Source organism: Convolutriloba macropyga, chromosome 6 (assembly GCF_964194025.1).
Source record: "Convolutriloba macropyga chromosome 6, txConMacr16.3, whole genome shotgun sequence".
Taxonomy (NCBI): domain Eukaryota; kingdom Metazoa; phylum Xenacoelomorpha; order Acoela; family Convolutidae; genus Convolutriloba; species Convolutriloba macropyga.
In genome coordinates this window covers 67375289-67402918 of record NC_134473.1, presented here as the reverse complement: position 1 = coordinate 67402918, position 27630 = coordinate 67375289, and the positions used below count along the sequence as shown (strand labels likewise).

At 33.9% G+C, this 27630-nt stretch overlaps 1 protein-coding gene across 2 annotated transcripts in view; it reads right to left on the bottom strand.

Annotated features, from left to right (window-relative positions):
- The window catches only part of LOC142340542 (galactosylgalactosylxylosylprotein 3-beta-glucuronosyltransferase 3-like), a 49378-nt gene extending 22408 nt beyond the window's left edge, over positions 1–26970 (bottom strand). Inside the window, exons 1-2 of one of the 2 annotated variants that reach the window (XM_075391163.1) lie at positions 26276–26970; positions 21192–21617 (exon numbers count right to left, since the gene is read on the bottom strand). In XM_075391163.1, coding sequence (XP_075247278.1) covers positions 21192–21454 — 263 coding nt within the window. In that variant the 5' untranslated portion in view covers positions 21455–21617; positions 26276–26970. Of the gene's footprint in view, positions 1–2199; positions 2915–21191; positions 21618–26275 lie in introns of those variants that run through there. The other variant, XM_075391164.1, reaches the window with a different exon arrangement.
- Positions 26971–27630: the final 660 nt, after the last annotated feature.

Genomic DNA, 27630 nt, shown 5'->3' with positions numbered 1-27630 from the left:
CTGAATGATAGAAATATCGAGTGTATTCTCATTTTAAAAAAGAGTGGACAACCCGCTATTCCATTGGCCCTCGGACAGCCGCTTTCATTCAAAAGTCGGCCCTGAGTCATGATCAGACTACCCCGGTATGGCCTGTTAAAAAGCGCGATATCCAGCCCTATCTAACCCCCGTCCCCCCTCCCAATATGCACTATAATTGGCTCATCATGAATAGAAGTCTCAACACGCCATAAAAATGCAATTGGAAGTGATCGCTTAAACTGAACTGAGATTTGTAAACATAGACGAAAGAAAGTACAATCTTTGATCTTTAAAAATGCAGAAAATTAATTGAAAAAATAGAAATTCACAATATAAACAACCTGCCTAAGGTGCACCTGGGAATTGATATGAAACTATCACAGCCAAAAAGGATTTCAAATTAACCGGATCATATTATAATAAAACATGATGGAACAGCCAACTGTCAGTTCGAAACCGAAAATGGAATAAATTGGGCATTCTTGTATTGAGTATTTTGACACATTGGATAAATAAAATTTTTGTAAAATGTCAAGCAACCAAAAAATATCAGTTCAGTACAAAAATTTATTTCAACACGTTTTACAATTTGTGATAACGGATGACTATGGGCTATTTATCGTGTCCCCGTGAAAGGCATTGTACAAAAATAGTTTTCTTGGCACACAGGATTTAAATTTTGCGGAAATAAATATAATTTAACAACTTTTTTAATGAGAGTACATGCGTGAACAAATTGACAAGAGGTAAAAAAGATCAAATTATGTGATCAAAAAACAAACACAAATTCAAAAATAAAATAACAAGAGTAAATACCAAAAAAGCAGCATTTCGACGTTTGGAAGATGTTCTCAAATTCTGCTAGTTTTATTTAAGGAAACAGTAACGAAAGATGTGTGATAACCCAGCTTTTTATGTACCCACTAGCAATGTTCTGGCCGCATTTCTAGAGATAGTAATTATTTAGCAGTATATGGAGTTAGCTAATATCGCAGGTAGCTTGTTACAGTTGGTAGAGCTCAAATTACCGGCTGCTGCCTTGTGTCGTAGTTACCATAAGTTCAGTTGGCTATTGAGTTGTCTGGGACCAACTTGCTTGAGAGGGAAGTAGCGTAATAAGCCAGCTTGTGGTGTATCAAGCTAACTATTTTGTTACTTCAGTAAAACTTGGGTGCAATGACAGCAAACCTGACCCGGGTTCTGGAGATAGTAAGTTTGGTTCGCAAAGCTCTGATTTGGTTCTTTAAAGCTATCGCGACTTTCAGTTGGCGCGAGACAATATTCGGGGCTACCGACAAGACGTCGGAAAAGTCAAGTTCACACCAAAAGGCTCGAAAAAAGAACATGTTGTCTCGTCAGTCTTCTTGATTTCAAGCAATTCGGACTAGCAAATGAAAAAATCTTGAGGGAGAAGTGTGACGCCCCTGCTATAAACTCATATTAAAAATTCTACGAGAGGTTTCATTAACTGTCCTTGCTGTTTCGAAGGTGGCAAGTTAATATTGTTTGTAAATATTTTAGTTTAATAACACCAATTTCCTGCTCTTGCTTTCCAACAGAACATTTAATTTTTTACATTATTCGTCTGCTATTTCAGCCTCAATTTTGATTCCCAAACTGACCTGACAAAATCTCTTTCATCGGTTCCCCGAGGCCACCGAATCGAAGTGAGTCATTCTAATTTTTCAACTGGCAAAGAAAAGTTTTTCTAATTGTACCACAGCAGCCAACACTACTCGAACAGAGAGCAACTCATTCTGGTCTGCAACAGATTCCTATCTCATAGATATTAAACTGTTTTCTTTTCCAGTTTCAATCGCAAAATATCTTCTGCGCAATTTGTAATTTTTGTAAAAATAACATTACGCGTCAAATTGTATCCTGAAAGAGCAGAGCTCGACCAGAACGAAATGAATTCAACCCTCCAAGATCTTACAAGTCAATTAGGCAGCCTTATTTTTTTTTACCAGAACCTTATATATCCAGTCTCGCCTACGGTTTTGACACGAAATGAAACTTAATGATCGAAAATTTGAGTTGGAGAAAAAATATTACATTGAGTAAAGTTACGATTTCAAAAAGAGCTCTGAAACGTCTAAAAACTTGAATTTTGACCTTTTTTTAAACATTTTACGAAGAATTGATGTTTACAGAAACTTGTTGACTTAAGAATTGTACCTTTTGTGAGATGACAGCAGTGTATTCGCGTACGCGTCTCCTGTAAATTTGATTGACTTTGACGTTCGGAAGTTAATATTACTTGGAACCCATGGAATCCCGCAAAGGGCAATTACGAGAATTAGAGGCAGGGCTAATCTCGTGAGAAGCACCACGACGTTAAAATGTCGCAAAATTGACAACATAACAAATTCTTGCAGAATCATTAAGTTTAACCCAGAAATTTTAATTTAACGCAATAAATAAAGAGCTGAAAGTAATAATTCAATTTTAAGCTTTTCTTATCAAGATGACAAAATTCGGGCTATAATTATAAGTGGTGATTTTAAATTTGATAAATTTGAGAAATCTTTTTTGATTTTGGTCAACCAATCATGAAGTAATATTGCACAACTAACTCATCACAAATTTCATTACAAATTCACCTTTTTATTAGTTATCACATAAGTTTGTTGTTGATGATTTGTGATTCATTGTTAATGATCTCGCGACAGGAAATTATAGGTTTCCGTTGTTTTGTAAACAAACAAGGGAAAAGGGTAAATTTCCATATCACATCAATTAACATCCAATTCACCTGTTTGTTATAAGCAAACTGCTACAAATTATACGACGGGCAACACAGAAAGGAAACACACATTATTGTGAAATAATACTAGAATAGTAGTCAAAACTTGCAATTAACTAACTATTAGCAGAAATTAGTAGTCTGGTTTGAGAAAACAACTCATTTGTTTACTTAGTTTGGCGGCTTGGTCAGGTAGTGAAAGTGAATAACTAGTGTTTGTTCATTTTGTTCAGCACATAAGTACCCCCCCCCCCCCCCCCCCCAGCCACCACCCTCGCCGACTAGTAAAAAGAAATAAGCGACCACCATTTGCAAATCAATTAGTAACTAGGGCTGCGTACAAAGAAAGACCCAGATTAACAAATAGTTATTCACTTTTCACACACCATTCACCCATTTTACCCATCCATTTTCTATTTGTATCTTTGCAAACTTATAGTGAGAGTGAGCGACCTTGTGATTGCGATTACAATAACTATTGCATGGGTTGCATTTGCCATGTCACGAACGGCAAGTTTGAGTTATGGGCAAAGTAGTTAATGGAGCATTTTGTCAAAGTTTATATTAGAATGATGTGTCAAATATTTGCTTTGACATTACAATAGGGTTGATGTAATCTGAATTCGCAAAAGAAAGTACGAAAGAATTACAAAACACAACCAATTTATATTATTCAAGGCATCTATCTATACAGCTAGTTATACAGCTATAGCCAACTTTAAGTCTGCAAAAATAGCAGCCAGTTTTGGGCTATTTTGGTGAAAATCAATTTTGTCTAATAATGGATAATATTTTTCACTGTTTTATTTCAAAAAAGTGGCAATTTTGTCCCATGCTCTTTGCTACCGTTATAATAACTATCTAGTTCAGTTCTCAAATATAACATTGATGTGAACAAGTTAACAGCTTATAAAGTCATTCACCGTTTTTTCTCAACTTTTTACGGTTGAATCGCGATATTTGACCCAAGTTCTTGCGAGCTGTCGGGTGTAATCTAGGAGCTCGCCAGGTACTGCGAGGAAAATTGCAACAAAAGCTCAGCTCAGATACCGATATACAAGATAAGATATACAAGTTTTGTCTGTGCATAGTTTGTGGTTTATCAAAATTTGGATTAATTTAAAAACAAACGAGGTTTTACCTAGTTTGCTCTTGAAAAAGATTAATTAAATGTCAAAAACCATTTAATATCATTCAAGGATAATAACATTTTTGTTATGAAATAGTCTTTAAATAATCAAACAGGTCGATTTTTCTCATCTGTCACTAAATTAGAGTACAAAGTGGTTAGGATCAAATTCCGAGTTCGAAGTTCATCAATTGCCATTGAGGGACATTGGAAGTTCAATCTCTGAAAACCTGATTTTTTAGATTTATAACTAAAATTGAAGGTGAACTGAATGTCAACTTTTCCAATAGTCAGCAGCTTTATGACTTTGACGTTTTCAAAAGAATTTAATTCCGCCTACCGTCATAAACTACTGCGATTAACCAATTTCATTTTTTGATTTCTCATCTAACTTTTGCAAATTTTTTTCTGCTATTTTAATTAAATAGCTTATTTAAGGATTGCATGCATTTGTGACTGTTGGCCCATACTTTATTAAAGGTTAGAGTATGCACTCTAGTAAGTAAGTTCTGATCATAAGAGGGAGCTTAATATGTTAGCTCAATTTAAGAGAGCATAGTAGGACTCTCGCTGTGTGGACCAGTTGGTTTAGAGGAGATCACAGGTTTGCAATTAATTAAGAGATTGTGGGATCGCAACCCACAAAGGTCTCAAACTTTACTCTCACTATAATGGCGTGAATATAATAGCTGCTCTAATATAAACTGTTTTGAAAATAGAGATCAGCGGCATAAAACTGTTTCCACGTATTACACAAGCATTTACATGTTTCTAACAAATGATGAATTTGTGGAAATAAAAGCAACTGAAAGCAACGTTTTTAGCTTAAGCCTCAGAATTTTTTTACGTGCATGCCTTTCTTTGTCTTCAGAATTGGAACTATTTGACATAGTTCTCAAAAATTATCAAAATGTCAACATTTTATCACATTTTCTAATCGAAATCATGCTCATCTCAGCCACGATCAGTAGCAATAATGATTAATTTTGTGAGCTCAGTCTTAAAAAATTAAGCGTTTTTTGGCGTTTTGTTTTGCTATCAAATGGCGGCCATTTTAGGTTGTTTTTCCCTGACGAGATTGTTTAGCTGTCAAACTTTTTAAAGCAATTTGATGGAACGAGCGAGCCCTCTTGTTCAAGCAAGCTCTTTTGTATGGATTTTTGTGAACTTTGATTAATATCCTATGTTGAATTTGTTAGAAAGCATGCGCTAAAAAAATAATTTCATTACAGAAAAATAGATATTAAAACAAAATTTCAAATAATAATCATCCAAAGCAGAATAATATTCTTAACATACAATCTAAGAATTTGAAGTAAATTTTGTGAAAATTCAGTGGTTTTCAAAACTGGGATAAAGTAACAACAGTCAAATTTTTTTGTATTTTAAGAGCAAACATTTTGATAAAAACGCGCTTACTGTTAAATAAAAAAATAATTGATAAACCAAGGCGTCGTATAACAAAAGAATATTAAATCCAATTTTGTAGTTTTGATATATTCTTTATAAATCGAGATTTAAGCGCCTCGAAATGTCCCCGTGTAGATTTGTAGACGGGCGATTAATAAATCCAATAAAATGTCCTTTTCAAAAGTCATTATAATTATTTCAGGCTTCACAATTTGATGGAAATTTAGTTTCCTTTTGTAAAAAAAATGAAGTAGCTCTCTTTTAATGTAGTTCTACAATATTGTAAGGACCGAAATAAACGTGTGAAAAAATATATAGAAATTTCCAAGTTGGTAATCTATGGCACTGCTTTGTTGATATTGTATCACACGCCATCAGTTAAATTTATAATTTAGCCATTCCCAGCTGTAGCTGTCTTTTCAGTCCAGTCCAATTGTATAAATAATTCAAAGTAATATACAAAAACTGTCCGAAAGGAAATATGGAGCAGTTTATAAAAATGGACACAAATGTATCAACAAAAAATCACTGCGGTACGAAACAGCTGGAAAAACTTAATTGCTTTTATTTTTTCCCTTTAGAAAGTAAATTTGGGAATGATTATGAGGTTGAATGCAGAATGAAACTTATTTATTCACGTGAACAAAAACACATATTGTTTACAGAAAATAGCATATGGAGTTGATAAATAAACTTTGTAAAAGTAGCTCACACTGGGGACGCTTGCAGTTTTTACATCTTCTTGGCTTTTGTATATGACCCATGACTGCTTTTGCTTCTCATCCAAAAAACTTTCATTATATTTAAAAGTCATTCAGAAGCAATTCAAAATATGATTATATACATTTCACTGATGTAGCATGCAGTGGTTACAATTAAAATCTCATTCGGGATAATCCAAAAAAAATACGTATGAAAAATGTACTTAAAATTACCTATCAGTATTATTTATCTAAAATAAAAATGTTTTATGGGAGCACAAAGTCTTTTCAGACGTGCCGGAATCCAAAAAAAAAATAAAATACGTATCAAAAATCTACTTAAAATTACCTATCAGTAATATGTATCTAAAATAAAAATGTTTTATGGGAGCACAAAGTCTTTTCAGACGTGCCGGACTGTTTAAGAAAAATCATCTGAACAATAAATACTAATAAAAATTAAAAATCATTTTTTGAAATAACACAAAAAATATTCTACATCTCCGCGCCCCATTAAAAAAGGTAGTTTTAGCTGACGTTTTGAGACCCTATAACATCCTTTTTCCCTTCTTTAGAACCTTAAAACTCGGGGGGATTAGAACGCCTGTAACGGATTTTTTGATTTTGTATAATCGCAAATTCAACTCGTAACGGCAAGGTGGATGTCTTGTAAAAAAAAATCAAGTTTAAATCGAGCCTTAGTTTATTCATTCCTGGTTATGAGGACATTCTAACTCAGGTTAAAAATGGACAAATTTTTCGCTCAACCGAGCGTGAGGCGGTTTTGCCACTTTTAGTCGTTGCTTTTCAGTTAAGAATTCTACAAGTATTTTTCTGAATGCTGTAACAATTTTTTTTCATGAACAAATTCTGTCATCTAATAATTCGTTTCTCACCGGTTTCTTATCAATGGAAATTTATAACTTTTGATACCATTCCAAAGAAAATTGCACCATCTTAAGTTTCGTCTTTTATGTTTCATCTGGTTAGTGAGAAGATGCACCTTTGTTACTCAAAATTTTTAGTATATAATGAAAAAATTAAACACAAATACTCGCTAATGCAATAGAACAAAACAAAGTTGGCTGCCTGTATTATGCAGTATTTTTGGTAACAAGCCTACCCAAGTTCAGGTGTCATCCGGAATTGACCTCTGATCAAAAAGTTCCAGACGAAAGTAACCTCTGATCAGACCATCCCAGACCAAAGTATCCACTGATCAGACTAAAGTGCGCTCGAAACACGGTGTGCGCTCGAGGCGCGCTAAAAATTGTCTGATCAGACCTTGCCAGACGGGAATGACCTCTGATCTGACCAAAATCAAACCAATGTCTAGACGATTTTGCAACTCAGAGCATCATACAGACGATTGTGCGCTCAAAATCACTTCTGATCATACTATTGTGCGCTCGAAAGTCACTTCTGAGCAGACTATTGTGAGCTCAAAACTACCTCTGATCATACTCAATTGCTCTCGAATTAGTATGATCAGTGAATGGTTTTCGCTATGAACGAATTTGTTCAATTTTGCTATAATATATTCATTTCGTAAAAATTAATTTTTGCAGTATTATATTCATCTAATGAAAAGACCATTAGTTTTGCGAACAAAAAGAAAACCCAACTGTTGAGAAAAAATTTATTTATTATACCCTTAGTGCATATTTTTGACTCAATGGATGAACTTAGACAGCTTTCCATATAAAAAGTTTCCTCTTAAGGGGACCGGCATTTTCTATCAGCTGGACCCCTTTGGTTCCAACATCTCTCGGTAAAAAAAAACAAATCAAAAGAAAAAATATCCATTCGAAATGGTCTCTCATCAGACCCAGTTGCGCTCCAAATCTTCTCTGATCAGACTAATGTGCGCTTGAATCCGCCTCTGATCAGCCCAAACAATCCGGAAGTGCCTTCTGATCAGACCATCCCAGACCGAAGTGACCTCTGATCATACTATTGTGCGCTCGAACCAATTCCCAGACCCTGTAAGTTTGGTCTGGGAACACACCGAGTGCGTTGGACGTGGTCTGATCAGAGGTCACGTCCGGATGCGACTTCAACCTGGGAAAAAACGATGCGAGAACAATAGATCAAACGACAATAGATCGGAAGCAAAAATGGTACAAAAGATACGAAACGATAGCGTTCAAGTTGCATTTTATTGGTCGACCAGTTTTAAAGACTGACATAAGATCGTATAAATTGTTTGGTTGTGATTTTGCGTTTGGTGTCGACATACTCATATCATTTCCATGTCGTGGCCACGGCTTATCGAGCTTATTTGCAGTCAATTATCACAAAGTGCGTTTTTGATCCAATGTCCCAATTTTATTATTTAGCTCTATTGTCTTTTCAATATGTTGTCACCTCAGGGCTCATGGGTCAGCAGATTTGGAATACCTATATTTATGACTAAAATTTCTCGACGCCTGATAAATGCTGAATTATTTTAATTGGTAAAAAGGAAGATTGAATTTATCACTTCATCAAATGAATATTTTTGCAATGTAGTGATAACTTCCATTGAAGAACTTTAATTCCAAATTTGAAAAGTCAGGTTCTAATCAATTCAAAGCACTGAAATTCTTGTCAAAATGACAGCAAACACTTTGCATTTTTTTATTTTCTACTTCTTCCTCAATTGAAGAAAAATTGTACAATTTTTAAATATTTAATTTTAAAAACCACACAGTACACACACTAATGGTTTTGAAAGTACAGATTAAAACTGAGTATATTTTTTGGTTTTCAAATTTAATAAATCTAAATTTTTAACAAATTTTATCCCATGTATTTACAATTTTTCGTTCATAAACAACAATTAAAAAGTTTGCAATGAAATTGAGCCAAACATTTTGCAGCTAATAAACAGAAGGAGAGAGAGAGTAAACATTACAAAAATTTTGCTGTCTTTATGGGATTGAAGTTTCATATTCAACTCTGAAGAAAGAGCAAAAGATTTTCTACATTTTTTCTCAATTTTGACGTTACCAAAATATAAGGCTGAAAGCAATGGGTTAAGAATATTACGTAAAAATGTATTGAGTTTAACCATAATCTTTTTTATCTTACTTTTACTTACTTTTTTTCTTATTTTGCAAGCCAATTGGGAAATATCTGATTCTTTAATTAGTGAGCATCTTTTGAAAAAAAAATCAAAACAAAACAATTGATGATACCCACACCATACTGTTAGAAGGTTGAGAGAGAACAACCTGATGTAAATTGTGCATAAGATAAGCATGAAAAAGCTTGACAAGAAGCTCTACTTGTTCAAAGTATACTTGGCTAGAGAACTGAAGCCCTGAGGAACAAGAAAGAACCTGCGAACGGGTTATAAGAGATGCACAAGTTCGAGAACTTAAGTTATTGTAAATGGATAGTACACAAGGCTTGCAAGTAAGCGGTGCTGGTTCGAATCCAATACTGGTCCATTTTCACAGTAGTTGCACCTGCTTAGACCCCCTTGCACATACCTATTCGAGAAACAAAATAATGCACCAGCTTTTCACAGATCGAAAAAAAATTTCAGACCAGAACAATAGTGGTAGTAAAATGTCAATTGAAGCGAATCAGATTAAAAAATGTACATTCTCTTCAAATTAAAATCGAAAAACAGAGTTCTTGAGCTTGTTATCAATTATTTTCTCAATCAGCACGTATTTGTAAGATTTTTGTGCGTTCTTAAAATCTTTGAACTCTGACACTTTTAGAATTCAAGTTTTTATTTAAGTTGGTTTTGCCAATGCTCAAATGCTCAAAAATTTTATGCTCAAAACGGTAAATGCTAAAAAACGGTAATCCCTCTATGAACCAATTTAATTGTTAATAACAACAATCATATATTGTTAAATCGATGTGCATATACACTGCTTCGAAATGATTATTAAATATTACTAATTTAAAAAAAAATTGTAATAAATTTGACGCCCCTTAATAAGATGAAAATGAATGCAAATAACTGAACTAAACACTGAAAGCACAAAAAGTTTTCGTTGCTTTGAAAAAAAAGAGGAAATGAAATTTAGTATTCTCGCCACTAAATTAAGTAGATATAAATTTCTTCTTCAGTCTAATCTTCCAAGTCTCCCAGGCTTAATTCTTCATTCGAGAGAGACAAATTTAAGCCGACGATGCAAGGGCTGTTAGATCCTCAATGTTGGATGGAAATTGGGAAAAATTAAAAGCAAAACATCTACGCTTCCTTTTTTGAACTAAAAAAATAGTCAGGCGCATATGCACATCACAGAAATATTTTAACAATTTTATGATTTTTAGGTGCACACATACTCACAGCATAGTTGCTCATAAAATTTGCAAACTTAAGTTACACCCGGTTTTGAAATTGATCAAGTAGAATAAAAATGTTTGCAAATTTCTTGGTTAGATTAAAGTGAATACATCAACAGGTGGGATGTAAAAAAGATCGCAAATGTTAAGTAACAAAGAGTTTATAATAACTCATTTGAACATCGCTAGTTTTCCATTTTCATCAGAGTTAAGACATGGCATCTCTTTTCGCATTTATGCAATTCGTGGAACATCTTAAGATCTGAAGATCTCAAAGCAAATATTGGTATCAATAAATGTGGTTGTTAACACCTAAATGCAAGAATTCTCTTCTCTTGCTTTCCTTTTTCCTAAGTTTTTGCGCATAAAGACTATATCAAAAAAGATTCTAAGGTTTTTATATATGAGATTTGCTTTGATTTCGCAATTTTCTCTGGGGACTGCTCTCTGTTTGTGTTTAGGTGATCTAATACCATTTCTGTGCGCCGGGTGATTATATGATTCACTGATGTGTTAATGCATATGATGATAACGAAGAAATAAGCTGCAAAACGCTATAAGCTAGTTCTATTATGGGTGTTTGCAACCTGCTTTGAGTACAATGACTCTTACCCAGGTTGTCCCAGACGGAAAGTCGGTATGTCCAGACCGTCCCAGACGGAAAGTCGGTATGTCCAGACAGTCACAGACGGAAAGTCGGTATGTCCAGACCGTCCCCGACGGAAAGTGCCTATGTCCAGACTTTCGTGCGTTCATCAGACTCTTGGTGCGTTCATGTCCAGACTTTCGTGCGTTCATCAGACCTTTCGTGCGTTCATGACCAGACTTTCGTGCGTTCAACAAACCTATCGTGCGTTCATGTCCAGACTTTCGTGCGTTCACGATCAGCCTTTCGTGCGTTCATCAGACCTTTCGTGCGTTCATGTCCAGACTTTCATGCGTTCACCAGACTTTCGTGCGTTCACGATCAGATTTTCGTGCGTTCACGATCAGATTTTCGTGCGTTCACGATCAGACTTTCGTGCGTTCACGATCAGATTTTCGTGCGTTCATGAGAACTTTCGTGCGTTCATGTCCAGACTTTCGTGCGTTCACCAGAATTTCGTGTGTTCACCAGATTTTTGTGCGTTCACCAGACTTTTGTGCGTTCATGATCAGACTTTCGTGCGCTCATCATACCCTCGTGCGTTCACGTCCAGAATTTCGTGCGTTCACCAGATTTTTGTGCGTTCACCAGATTTTTGTGCGTTCTTGTCCAGACACCTTGAATTTTGCTCAAGATAGCAAAAAAGGCAGTGTCTCCCTATTTGTATTAAGATGTTCATGTACCTCACGTAAAAACAAGACTTAATGGATGGATTTGTACGACTCATGGAACCCTTTTCATCTTCATTGGATTTCTACGTGCCCAAAAAGTAAGTTTTGTCTGCACATGAACGCACTAAAGATCTGATGAACGGGCAATTTTTCGTGCGTTTATCAGACTTAAGCGCGTTCATGTCCAGACTTTCGTGCGTTCATGATCAGATTTTCGTGCGTTCACCAGACTATTTGCGCATTCATGGTCAGACTTTAGTGCGTTCATCAGACTTTTCGTGCGTTCATTTCCAGACTTTTGTGCATTCATCAGACCTTTCGTGCGTTCATTTCCAGACAATCGTGCGTTCATGTCCCGACTTTCGTGCGTCCACCAGATTTTCGTGTGTTCACCTGACTTTTGTGCGTTCACCCGACTTTCCTGGGTTCATGATCAGACTTTCGTGCGCTCATCATAGCCTCGTGCGTTCACGTCCAGACTTTCGTGCGTTCACCAGATTTTTGTGCGTTCACCAGATTTTTGTGCGTTCTTGTCCAGACACCTTGAATTTTGCTCAAGATAGCAAAAAAGGCAATGTCTCCCTATTTGTATTAAGATGTTCATGTACCTCACCTAAAAAAAAGACTTAATGGATGGATTTGTACGACTCATGGAACCCTTTTCATCTTCATTGGATTTCTACGTGCCCAAAAGGTAAGTTTTGTCTGCACATGAACGCACTAAAGGTCCGATGAACGGGCAATTTTTCGTGCGTTTATCAGACTTAAGCGCGTTCATGTCCAGACTTTCGTGCGTTCATGATCAGATTTTTGTGCGTTCACCAGACTATTTGCGCATTCATGGTCAGACTTTAGTGCGTTCATCAGACTTTTCGTGCGTTCATGTACAGACTTTTGCGCGTTCATCAGACCTTTCGTGCGTTCATGTACAGACTTTTGCGCGTTCATCAGACTTTTCGTGCGTTCATGTCCAGACTTTCGTGCGTTCATCAGACCTTTCGTTCGTTCATGTCCAGACTTTCTTGCGTTTTTCCTTGTTTCCAGACCATGTAAATTTGAACACACGACACCCCGTCGTGCGTTCATCTGGGTCTGGACATATCGACATTCCTTCTGGGACCTCAACCTGGGTAATTATCAAAAGGGATCCTGAGGTTTATGCCTTTATTTAGATTTGAAGATATTAAAAAAATCTTACGCACTATTAGAAACAATCTTTGACTTTTTAATTTCAAATAGACGCAAAGAGCCCAGAATCCACTTTGATATAAAGGATTCGTAACAGGACACTTGCATACGCAGATGTCACTAGTTTTTTTAACCGTTCTGCAGTTTATTTAAAATCAGCAATTGCATTCGCACATCAATAAACCATATCAGCCGGCAAACAAAAACTATATTAGATCACCTAAATACAGAGAAAAATCACCCCAGAGAAAATTCCAAAGTCAAATCAAATCTCATATAAAAACCTCAGACTCTTTTGAATATAGAGTCCTCATACGCAAAAACTCGGGAAAAGGAAAGCAAGAAAGAAAAGAAAATGATCGCCTTTAAGTGTTTTATCAATCATATTTATTAATACCAATATTTGCTTTGAGATCTGCCACCAATGATGTAAATGCAAAAAGAGGTGCCAGGTCTTTGACGAAAAATTAAAATGAAGAAAATAGAGATAAGGAAGAAAAATGTGTTAAAAAAAGCTTTCAGGCGATTTACCTGTCCACCTATTTTATCTATAATAATTGTTCTCAAGTCTGTATATAAAACAATTAGTTGACAGAACTAATTTACATGCACACTTGAAAGGATATCAAAACTTTTTACACCTAGTCGAATGAAACCGGCGTTTTTCACGACTGGCCTGGATCAGATTAACATTCCAATTCAACGCCCTGGTACCTTACCAATTTATCTCGTTTGAAAATAGAAGTCCTCAATTTGTTTGAACATATCTGACAAAAACAAGCGGACCCGGATTTTAAAAATGTTCAATCATCGGTCGCTCAAAAAATGGTAAATAAGTTTTTGTTAAAAGAAACAAAACCAAGAAATCTTGATCTTGTTAAAAGAAACAGACACAGCTTGAGCAAAAAACAAACTTCAAATGAATGAAACCAGTTTTCTACCAATGAATTCAGAATGTTCAGCTTAATTGGGCTCTTTTGAAAAAACTTTTGAAGCTCCCAAGGAGTTCGAAAGAAGTTTTCTCGAACAAAATAAATCTGACCTTTTGTATGTGCGGGCCACATCAGTTGAGGGTTTACAAAAGTCAAGTAAATTAAAAAGATTGACGAAGTCATAATTGTAGTTTCCAATCGAATAACTTTTTGTGAAATAATCCACTCCGTTCGTTTTCCTCAAAAAGTTCTTATTTTGATCGCTAAACAGAAAGGTGATAAAAATCAGCACAAAAATCAAACTGCAATTTTTGAGAGAAATGTTTCTGCTAATAATTCTCACCATTTTTATAATATCTTGAAAAATTGTATTTTCTTGCACACTTAAGCAAATTAAAGTAATAATTTTTAACTTGCCTGAAAAATTAACACAAATTTAAGGTAGGTTAAGAACTGGTTAGGTCTGCTAAAACTCTGACAAATTTTGCGAGATTTTATGATGGTTTGGGTAATGTTCCATTTTTCTAAAAAAATTAAATTGATCGTAATTCTTTTTGGTGTTAAGATCAAACTACCCAAAATTAGCAAGTAAAATAATTATCCATCTGACAAATTAGAATTTGGGTGATCGCTGAAAGCATCTATAAGTGAAATTTTGCGAGAGTTAATTACTGCCGATTGATAACATTACTTGTGAGTTTCGCAAGGAATCGACTTGTGATAGACTAAATTTTGTTTGATGCGGCGACGCAAAATTGAGCAGCGCCCATATTGTGACACAGTTTAACTATAACTTTAAAAATAGCTATTAAATTTATGAATCAGTCTGAACAAATTCTCAACTGTTAACAATCATTTCCTGCATCAAACATCAATTTTTTCAGTGATGCTCAAAATTTCGGAGACAAAGAAAAAGAGCGCAAAAGATAAAAGTCACAACATATAAAAAAAAACTCGAGCAATTAAATCGGTCACTCAAAATTCAATATAACATGGTAACTTGCTACAATTTTATATAAAGTCTATGTACAAATAGTGTTTGAAAATTGATAGCAATGGTATCCAGCTCGCTGTAAAATGGTACCCGGTGAAATTTTTATTGCCCGGCTAACAGGAGCGCGGGTTCATTTTATTACTTTTTCAATCGACTCAACAGAGGTTCAAAAATTACCACAGATTTGTTCACACGGGTATCCTGTCCGGAAATTATGGGCAATTTTGCAAAGCTTATTTTCAAAGAAAATGTGCAATCTTTTGAAAAACGGCCAGATGAAGCGTCTGTTTATTTTTTTCAGTCTGGGTGGTCGAAGAAATATTCTGGACTATTACATATCGGAGCAACAAGAACGCCAAAATGTGAAATAGGCAATAACGAGCCAATAAAAATATCAAATCGTAAATATTAATCGTTTAGTTTTTTGGGTTTGATCTGAATAATTACATATGGTGCAATTCAACTAAAAATCTGGGGGTTATTAAAAGAATTAATAATTTTCGGAACAAAAATGACCCTTTTAACTATTATTTTTCGGAAAGTTTTAAATCTTAATCAATCTATTTTGTAAAATTTAATCGGTTTAGTCTGGTCTTTAGATATTTATATGTCGCAACACGCAGACAAAAGGTGAGATATTAAAAAATAATTCCAAGAATTAGTGGTCAAAAATCAAATAAAATCAAATGATTTTTGTTTCCATCAATCCAAAAAATAATAGTAAAAATGAATGCTAGTAATTTTATAATGCTGATTTTCCATCCGCATTTGATGATGCACTAAGGTATGTTGCAATCGACACATTGTTTCAATTTGTGAAAAATGGTAATTTGGCTGAAAATAAGAATTGAAAGGGTTTAATTTTATGTCTGGGGAAAGCATGCAAGCGACATCTCAATGGCCATAAGAAATGGGAAAATTTCTCTGGATGTATTAATCATGGGTCATTAAAAAAGCTTGAAGGCTGATTTCGGTGCTAAGTCTGGAAAAAAGGGATAACATTTGTGAAAATGGCAACAGCATACTTTTTATTTTTTGGGTAAAAGTACTGGCAAAATCTGGAAAAGTGTTGAGAAGTCTGGAACAGATAACACAGGTAAAAATTCTGTGCAATTCAGACAATTCGCAGTAAAAATTTAAAAAAAATTGGTTGTAGGTAAATCAATTGAGCTCAAAAGATCTATCATTATTGTTTAATTACTTCTCAATTTCAAAATTGCTGCGCGAAACAGTATGTTAAAAACCAAAACCCAAAAAAGCAGATTTCGATGCAAATTTTAGCCACAGATCAATACAAGTTAAAAGTTGGCAGGATAAGGAGGCTCGGTGATGTGCCTTTGCATTAATGTTCTGACCTCGCTCATCCGAATTTTTCACTTAATTGTCTACCAAATGAAGATATTGAAAATTTTCCACAATTCACATATCGCTAAACAAATACCTAAACGAATAAAAACATTCCGCATTAGAGGGCCGATGATATCTGTCGTTAATGTGACCACTACAAAAGACAAAAATAAAAATCAAATAACTTTTTCATATGACCAAAACATGATATCTATTTTAAAAACAAAATTAAAGTGCCATGAGAAAAAAGCAAACAAAACAAATTAACCTATACTCTATTATCAAAAATATGGGACCCGTCCTGCGACATGGCAAAATGCATACAAAAAAGAGCAAAAAGTACGTTCAAACGTACGTTTATATTTGTGAAAAATATTATTTTTAGTGTGATTAAAAACATTAGATATCAGCTGAAACCAATCAAAGCATCAAATATACCTTTTTAAAAAGCTCTTAAGCTGGTCAATAATCAATGTCATACGACTACAAAAAGAACAACCAATGGAAGGCAAAAACAAAAAATTTCGCGCAAAATGGTGTCCCACTAACTAATACTTTAAACTGTTCACTATGAACACTAAAAAATCCAATTGCACATTTTTAAATGCCAACGCGCTCTCCCCAAAACATTATAAGGTGAAAAAAGAAACCTCAAAAACAGGCGATTAACAAAAATCACAAATTGCTTATAAAACTTGAAGCCATTAATTTTGTTAACGTATTAACTGCCGTCAACCCTAACCCTAACCCTAATCCTGACACAGGTGCGTTTTTATGTGGGGCCGGATAACTTAATTCTTCATTTTTGTTTATTTGAATATCAAACGACCTACTCTGAGATCGAACTTTGTAAAAAAAACAAAAAGAACCCCAAAGAAAAATAGTATCGAAAACCTACAAAAAAATTTCAAGGATAAAAATTCTTTGGGCCCTCAAGACATCAGTCAAAACGTATAACCAACGCAAAAAACTAATGTTCAGTTCACCAAAAAACTGCACAAATTTCTCGTTATAATGCAATCTAAACTGTAAGTTAAAAAAATTCACAAAAATTAGCGCACAAAAAGAAAACTTGAACATTTTTTTGACAAAAATCGATTTCAAAATCGATAGAAAAAGCTAAAAAATTTCTTATGTTCATTTAACATCATTGAAATGCCATTAAAAACTTTGATTACCGAGTATCTGACATACGACAATAAACAAAAAAATTCGAAAAAGGAAAAAATTGAACTATTTATTTCGGCAAAACATTGTCGCGGCCCTTAAAAACAAAGACATTCACGAAAAAAATTGAATAAGCTCAATTAATAGTTTTATAGCGCTATCGATTGAACTTGTGATTAATTAGACAATTTGATAAGAAACAAAAAGATCTCAAAAACGTGTATATTTGCATTAAAACCACAAAAGATTTATAAAAACCATTAGTATCAAAGCCAAGCAGCCATATGTTTGAAAAATCACAGAAAAAAATTCATTATAAGCTCAATGAAAAAAGTTGACCAGTTCTTACACATAGGAACACAAATTTTGATAGAACTAAATTAAAAATGGCGAAATTCAAAAATCAGGGACATCCTAAAGCAAATTTTTTCAACGTCAGAAGAGACATTTGTTGCATACAAAAAAGCGCAAAAAAGTACGTCCAAAAGTACAATTCTAGTTTTTTAATGAGTTACTTTTAATGTGATTAAAACCATTAGATATCAGCTGAAACCATTGAAAGGTTCAAGTACACCTCCTCGAGAAGTTTTTAAGCTGGTCAATAATCAATGTCATACGAAGACAAAAAGAACAACCAATACAAGGCAAAAACAAAAAATTCAGTTATTTTTGCTCAAAAATGGTGTCCCAGCAGCTAATACATTAAACTGGCCACTATGAACACAAAAAAATTCAATTGCACATTTTTAAATGCTAACAGGTTATACCAAAACTGATATAAGTTGAAAAGAAAACAAGAATTCTCAAAAACAGGCGATTAAAGGTTACAAATTGCTTATGAAAACTTGTAACTTCAAAGCCAAAAACCATGGAAAAAAATCGGTTTTGATATCAAATTAAGTACACTTCAAAAAAGATTAACCTGTTTTCCAAATACCAAGCTATAAGATAACGGAAATATGACAACAAAATGACAAAGCTCAAAAAACCATTGATTGTTTTGAAACCAAACTTTCAAATGTCGTGACAAATATATTCCTTCAAGCAAAAAAATAGATGGATCACCTTGCCAATTCTAAGGAAACAAGTTTTGCCTGCTATTGGTGAGAAAAATGGATGGGACTAGAGAACAACAACAAATAAAGGCAGAACTCAAACCTTCACAAACATCTTCATGAAACCACATAGTTGAGGCCATTTATTTTGTTAAAATATTAACTGCCGTAACCTTGAATTTTCATTTCTGTTTGTTTGAATATCAAAGGATCTACTCTGATAACTATGTGTAAAAAAGAAAAAGAACCCCAAACCACGAACAGTATCAAAAAATTACAAAAAATTTTAAGAAATAAGTTTTCTGGGCCCTGAAGACATCAGTCAAACTTATAACTAAGAGGAAAACTAATGCTCTGTTCAACAAGAAACTGAAAAATCTCAATAAAATGCAATCTAATCTAAGTCAAGAAAAATTGACGAAATTGAGCGCACAAAGTGAAAACTTGAACTTTTTTTTACAGAAATTCATTTCAAAGTCAATATAAACAAAAGCTGAAAACTGAAATTTTTTAATACGTCCCTTTACATATTTTGAGATGCCATTGAGAACTTTACCGAGTATCTGACATACGACAAAAAACAGAAAGATTCAAAAGAGAAAGAAAACCACGAAATAATTATTTCGACAAAATATTGTCGCGGCCCTTAAAAACTACGACACTCACGAAAAACATTGATCAAGTTCAATTGATCCTTTTTTAGCGCTTCGCAATTTTTCAAATGAAATTGTGATTTGATTATTTGACAATTTGAAAAGCAAAAGAGAGCAAAAAATGGTAATTATGCACTAAAACCACAAAAGTTTAATTAAAACCAATAGTATCAAAGCCAAGCAGCCATATGTTTGAAAAACCACAAAAGATTGATTATTAGCTCCAGTGAACGAAAACTTGACCAGTTCTTACTGTTAACCAAAGTTCGACAGAAAATAAAAACTGTACCTATAGATAAACCTTTGTACAGATTTCAGTTGAGAGCTATAATTTTTCATGACTTTGGATTTACATGTTTAAAAAAAAATGTTTTTCTTAAACTTGCATTTTGATAAAACATTTTGTTCACTTGTTAACTAGACTCATTAACGACAACTTTCATATCAAAATATTGGTGTTGAAGAAAGGCACAATTGAACATTTCTAAAAATTTTTAGTGAGTTGCTTATATTTTTTGACGGCTTGGATCCGCGTTCTTAGCAATATATATTTAATTATTGTTTTTTGTCTGTCTATCGATCTTTTTGTAGAACTCTGCCATATTTTGAAAAATGAGAGATCTCAATGGTTTATTCTCAAAAAATAACAGAACCTATTTATTGATTTTAGTTGCTAGCTTATGTTTTATATCTTGAAATTATGTTTTAGAAAAATACAAATGTTTTTCAACCTTTTCCCATTTTGTGCTTTTTTATTATTTTTTTTCACTAATTCTCATTATTCGGAGGTCACACATCTCATAATTGGTGTTCACAGAAGGCTCAATTGATTATAACTTATTTTTTACTAATTAGTTTATAGTATAATCGGCTTCGACGCCGTTTTCTTGCAGACGTTATTTTTTATCGTCGTTTATTTTTTACTGAATCTGTCGTTTATTTTTTTTTGTAGACGTAGAACATGTTCTCGACAATGCCAGGTCTCAAAGTATTCATATTGCACATATGAATGAACATTGCGCATATTCATTATGCATTTGAATGATGAGAAACCTTTTAAAGATTTCAATTGATATCCAACGGGTTTGATTATTGGAAAATATTTGCTTTCATTTCCGTTTTCGCAGTTTTGTTCTACTTTGTTTGTCTTTTTTATGTGAACAAGCTCATAGGCAAATTGCTGATCATAATTCAGTAACTGTAAATTCATTTTCTTTTTTGTTTCTCAAAAAAGTTTTTGTTGCCTCTTCAAAACTTGATTCCGCAAGGCACAAACCAACAATCCCAAATTAAAAAAAAAATTACTCAATTTGGTAAGTAAATCGAATGCTATGAATGAAAGAAGTCAATCGCGACGCAAATACAGCGAGAAAAGTATCGAATAATCTTGAAACTCAACAGAATAATTTTGTAATTGCGCGGAGCAAAATCGGCCGATTTTTTGAAATACAAAAGAACTAGTTTTTAACCCTCGAAACTGCAAATCTGTAAGTGAACTGCTAATACGCACTACACGCCTCTCAGACTGACTGGCGGTGCATAACATTTCATTCGTGTTCCGAGGTGCAGATTTCTTTGCTATTTTTACATGCTTGGAGATTTTCTCTTAAATAGCTTGGAGATGAACATTGTTGTTTTCTGTCCAACGAAATTTTTTTTTGAGATTTCTTCAGAAGTTGCTGTAAATGTTGACACTGTTTTCGAAGGGGAGAATGAATCAGCTCAAATAATGTAAATTTTTTCCACAGCCAAATTAAAACTAAAAGTGTAGAATAACCCTTACGTTGTTTTTTAACTCACGTATTTGAGCTTCAAAAATCCGAATTAACTATGAAATTAAATGAAATATTATGACATGATAAACAAAATTCTTTGTAAGAAATTTTCGAGATAATCGTGGACTTGCAGATCTAATTAAATGTTCTTAAAATTTGCAACAGTCAGAGAAAAAAAGTATTTGCCGATTTCTTCTACGAGATCTTAAATTGCGAAATCATTGTCTTTAATCAAAACTGAGTCTGAAAAGATCGTGCTAAGATATCCCATGTCTCATAGCATGTCTCACTGTTCACGGTCAAGTCATCAGGAGTAAAAGCCTCTAGTAGATGTACCAACTTTTTGGGTGAACACATTTTTAATCACAATTCACCACAATTCTCACATTCGTTTCAGATGAAACACCGCCCTAATTATCTTGTTAAGATTTTTCAAATATCGTGGTTTTACTGGGTATCGGCTAACCTGTAGTTTTTGCCATCTCCTTCTGGTTCTCTGATGGCATTGAAAACTGCATCATCCAGTTTCAAACTGTTTCCCGCTTTCCCATTTCGCCCTCCGTCGGCGTAAAACAGAGTACCTTTGGGCTCTCGATTCTTCCGGATGTCAACCGAGTCCCGTTTCGAAATCAATTTTGGACTTGTTTCGAAAAATGCGAAGGCAAATAAGCCAATTAGTAAAAGCGAAGTTATGCTACGATAATATTTTTTCGCAGAAGAATTGGTCATTGCAAAATAACGAGGTTTTTAAACTAATAACTGTATAAGAAAATTTGTTTTTTTTTCGGTAAATGTGAAAAATTAGATAATAATCCACTTCAATTTAAAATCAATAATGGCAATCGAGAACTGAATAAGAACCATTAAGGAATGTTCTCAAATCAGCGGCCACCTTAAATGTCATTTTATTGCCCCGGATAATGTGCCAGATTTATAAGCTGTTAAGCCTGTCGAAGATCAGCTCTTTTGCTGTCATCGGCAATTGTTTATTTACATTCCCTGTCATCGCCTCTGGCATAATAAGTCTCACAGGCCAGGGAAGGAAATCCAGATAGTAAAATTTGTGTGTTATTTTGAAACGAACTCTTGATTTTAAAGAAATAATGTGTCCCAATGAGTTCAAAGGACAAAGTTCAAATTTCAAACATGCCCCATGTAGAAAAAAATCGATGAATAGAACTCTTATTGGGAAAAACGTTGACATTCAAATGACCACTTCGATGATCAATTGCTTGTTTTTGTTGTTTTCGAACGTTCTATTATTTCAAATTTATGGGACAGATTGCATAGCGTGTCCCATAAAATTGAAAAAAAATTAAACGTTTCAAAAACTAAGTTCGTCGGTCAAAGTTCAAACTTTGATAGGTTGAAATGTATAGTCTGTCCCATAAAGTTGAAATAAGCGAACGTTCGAAAACGTCAAAAACAGGCAAGTGAGCATCAAATTGGTCATTTGAATGTCGACGTTTTTTCTATTAAGCTGCTATTCATCAATTTTTTCTACATGTTTTAAATTTGAACTTTAACCTTTGAACTCCAATCTGTGGCTTTTGAAACGTTCACTTATTTCAACTTTATGGGACACGCTATAAATAAAGACTAACATAGCGTGTCCCATAAAGTTGAAATAAGCGAACGTTTCAAAAGCCAGAGTTTAGAGTTCAAAGGTCAAAGTTCAAATTTAAAACATGTAGAAAAAAATCGATCAAAAAAACTTTTAATGGAAAAAAAACGTTGACATTCAAATGACCACTTCGCTTCGATGATCAATTGAATGTTTTCGTTGTTTTCGAACGTTTTCAAACTTAAATCATGCAGAAAAAAGTGACGAATGAAAGCTGAACGGAGAAAACGTTGACATTCAAATGACCACATTGATGCTCAATTGCACGTTTTTGGCGTTTTTCGAACGTTCGCTTATTTCAACTTTATGGGACAGACTATAAAAGGGGCTACAGTGGTAAAGTTAGTCCCATGAAGTCGCAACGCAAGTGAACGTTCTAAAAACTCTCCATATGCAAATAAGCAACGTAAATCTGATCTTCGAACGTTTTAACTTTTAACTTTGATCTTTGAGACGCTCGATAGCCTTGCAACTTTATAGGTCTAACTATATATATTGTTAGTCCCATAAAGATGAACCACTATGGACGTTTGCATACGAGGATCAGCAATTCTTTGGTTATCATCAAGTTGGAAGTTTTTCGTACGTTTGTTATCGTTGCAACTTTTTGGGACTAACTATAGTCTGTCCCATAAAGTTGAAATAAGCGAACGTTCGAAAACGCCAAAAACATTAATTGAGCATCAAATTGATCATTTGATTGTCAACGTTTTTTCCATTGAACTAATCGTTAGTTTTTCTACATGTTTTAAATTTGAACTTTGACCTTTGATCTCGAGCCTGTGGCTTTAAAAACGTTCGCTTATTTCAACTTTATGGGACACGCTATATATGGGACAGGCCATTTAATCGGTACTAGAAAATTGCAAGATGACTTCCAAAAAATCAAAATCCTAAACGCATGCGTATATCGTTTTTTCAATATAATCATTCGCAATTCTGGAATTTTTTAAACTTTCCTTGGTGCGTTGCAATTTTATGCGCAATTGCGTGTTTGGTATTTTTAAACTATAGCATATTTCAAAATTACAGGGCAGACTGTGAGCCCTGCAACAACTCAAAAGCAAGAAAAGAGAAAAAGTCAGAAGCAAAACAATGTGACAAAGTTTGAAATCTCATATTTGAAACCTTTTGGACAAAAATTGTTGTTGCAGTTATATGAATATTGATGATCAATTTTATGCCTACCGTTTGCAATTTTTTCAGCGTTAGACTAAAAGACTTCAACTATTGTAAATTACAATTAATGCAAGTTCAATTATGCATTTCTAAATTTTCCATTTCAAGTTCTATAATTTTCGTCATGCTTTAGGAATTAACTTTGAGAATCGATTATGTGTACCTTTAATTTAAGTTTATCGGACAAACTATGGGAGCATTCAATTTCTCATGATCAGAAAAGCCTGAGCTTTCAAAAGAAACATTTTCTGAAACGAATTGAAGCTCAAATTTTTAACAAGCTTTGCACTTGCTGGATGAGGTAACCGGGTTTTGAGTAAATTTTTACTGTGTTCGTTACAAGCCGATAATGCTGATCTTTTTTTTGCATTTAGGTCAAATTAGTTTTTTCTCAACTGTGGCTACCGGGCGATGAGCTCTAGTCGAACGATTGATTAGGCCAAGAAAAAAATTGCAGCAATAACGCAAAAAATTTGAGCTAAAGTTTTGTGGACTTTAGACAAAAACCAGTTAAAACACTAAAGGGTGGCACTTAAAAACCCTGCTGACGCTTTTAATACTTCAAGTGATCTGTATACAACTGTCTTTACATGAATAGTTAGTAAAGCATATAAGTAAATGTTAGGAATGGTTTTTTGAACTGTTACCTCATTTCTACAAAATTGTGCAAACGATTTTCACAAAATTTATGGTGCAAAAGTGGAGAACAAGATGAGAAAAGTTTTCACTGCTTTATTGTAAATGTTTTAGCTGTATGTGGTTGGGTGGGAATGTGTTGCAGTCTCGTTGTTTGTGTGTGTGTATATGTTGTGTGTGGGACTGTGTGAGTGTGTGTATGTGCATGTGTGTGTGCTTGCGTGTGTGTTAGGGATTTGAGAAAATTGTTGCAGTATTTCATAGATGGACCTAGACTTAACGAGTTAATTGCTGCAAATGCACAATATTTGTGAAACATTTGTTATTATTGTCTAAGACAACGTTTAAGGTCACTTATTCAATATTTTCACGTACTGCTACAAAAACATTTTCGGGTACTGCGAGGTAATACTATGCCAACGTTGTGCCTAAGTTTGTATTTTAACTAACATTAACTAGCACAAAATCCTAGACAGCAAAGTGAAACTAATAAATCTGTGGGATTTTGCATGTAGTTACGACCAAAGTGCTTTGTGGTAAAATGCATTATGGTATATCCATGTCGAGTGGAAGGAATTTCTCTTTTGGATCTTTTCAGCTACTCTTAGCCGTACCGCACCCCGCGCCCAAACGAACACACATACCACGCACACACACACGCAGAAACCTTTATATATATATATATATATATATATATATATATATAATATATATATATATAATATATATATATAGATATAGATATATATATATATATATATATATATATATATACATACATTTATATATATATATATATATATATACATATATATATATATATACATATATATATATATATATATATATATATATATATATATATATATATACAAATTTATTGCTTGCAATATAGCCTATTTCGTTTAGCGTTACAACTAGTCATTAATAACAAATAGTAAAATTACAATTAATTGTTCAAAACACACACCCAAATTATCCACCCCTCCCCCCGCCCCATGTTTTTTACAATAGACTATCCCCTCCTCTCTCTCAGCTACCCTCAACATTAATTTAAGTACGTTCCCCATAGTTCACAAAAAATATATCGTTTCGAGCGCGATGGATGACAGCTGCTCAAGACGCGGTATTTAAACTATTTTGAGGCAATGTGGTTATGTGTTTTAAAAGGCTATCGCCCAATGTCCACAAAACTCTTATTCAATATTTTTGCGTACTGCTACAAAAACAGGCTTCGGATCTTTTTAGCAAATCCGGCCCCCTTTTGCAAAAAGGGGCTATTCTTGAATGATTACGTACAACTATGCCGACGTAATACTTTGGCGACGTTTATGAGTGCCGAAAGTGAAACTTATTTCAAGAGTGTCGAAAACATGAAAAGAGTCTTTCTGTGAATTCAAGAGCATCTAAAGTAAATTTTAAAAGTTTCAGGGTACGCTGATTATATGTTCGGTTGTGATAAATTTCTTTAAATTATCACAATTTATTAAATTAAAGTCTCACGGGCCACAGGCATGGCCAATGCCCGCAATTACTACTGTTTACTTAATGTTTGTCTTTCTGCGATTTTCTTATACTAATAAACAATAAGTTTCATAAGAATACTAAAAATGGTTCCGAACTTACTAATAACTTTCCTCGCATGCGCATACTATGTTAAACTCAATAGAATAAAATACGCCATGCTATGTTAATTAACCGAATAGGAATGCAAAGCGAAAGGAATGTCCGACTGGCGGGTCGGTGGTCGCGGCTTCGTCGCGATTACCGACCCGCGATTTCCAGATTACATCCCACAGGGCATGAGAGGCATGGCCATGAACAGCGGTCCGCAATTGCGCTTAAACTCATATTCGGGCTACTCATATTTCAAAACAAATGTTTGTAAATCGGTATATGATATCTGATTTTTAAAAACTAAAGCTATAAAAATATCTAATTTGTATAGCTCTAAATTCTCATCATACGCTATAACATGTATTGCATTGGGGTGGAAGTCCGCATTGAGGGTTGAGTACCGGCCAAAGAAGAAATATTTATAACAGACAAAATTTAAATTTGTAAGGGAAAATTGGTCATCGAGCACATCATTCGGAGCTTCTATAAAATACTTGTAATTTGAAGACGTAATATTTAAAATCGATTAAAACGAGCAGCAATTGTGCTGAATTAAAGCAAAAATTTTGTCAAAATATAAAATTCGTTAGTGCTAGAGATAAATCTAAATTCAACTCTCTCAAAATAACTCATATTCATGAACCATGAATAAAACTGGTGATTAATTGTATTTACTTATTTCAGAACAGTTATAAAACCGATGTCAAGAACAAAACCGCAATTCTTCTTAAGTTTCGGAAAGAATATAAATTGAACGAGGCTGTTTTTGTCTAATTTTGATAGAATGAAGTAACTTAAGCGTTGTGTTAGAGTATCAGCAATAGTGTTCGAATCTGTAAAGTTTAAACTGCGAATTCTAATAGATAATTGTTACTAAATGGTGAATTAGTAAATCTTTAGAGACGATTTATCAACATAAATTACGATAGTTCATCAGCTAACCATAAACTGTTGAAGGTATATTTCGTTAAAGGCTTGTATCGAAGTTTTGTAGAGGATAAATTCAACGGCGGCGCTAGCATTAAGCATATAAACCTCACTTCGTATATTTAGTAAAGTTATCCGCACTTAAAAGCTAAGAGTATGGTTGTTGTACATTTCATTACGGTAAATCTTAGGAAAGAGTTTCTAAATTTCGGCGTATAGAGCTTTGTAAGCTTGGCAATTTGATTGTAGTTCACGAAAATCAGTGGTTTATGCCTCAGTGTGCCTAAGTTTGTATTTTAACTAACATTAACTAGCACAAAACTCTAGACAGCAAAGTGAAACTAAATAAATCTGTGGGGTTTTGCATGTAGTTACGACCAATGTGGTTTAGAGAAAACATGCGTAGATATATAAAAGATTTCATAGAATTCTATGAACAAATTGAAATAAGAGTTTTAGAAAGAATATTTATTGCAAATTAGGACGCGGCTCGGCCAGTAAAATGCATTAGGGTCTATCCAAGTCGAGTGGAAGGAATATCGATTTTGGATCTTTGACTCTTAACCCTACCCAATCCTACATGCATACACACACACACGCGCGAGCGCAAACACACACACAAACTCTCTCTCTCTCCTCTCTCTCTCTCTCACACACACACACACACACACACACACACACACACATATATATATATATATATATATATTATATATATATATATATATATATATATATTATATATATATATATATATATATACATATATATATATATATATATATATATATATATATATATATATATATATATATATATATATATATAATTTGTTGGTTGTAATATAAGCTATTTCATTTAACGAAAGAACTAGACATTAATAACAAATCGTAAAATTACAATTAATTGTTCAAACACACAC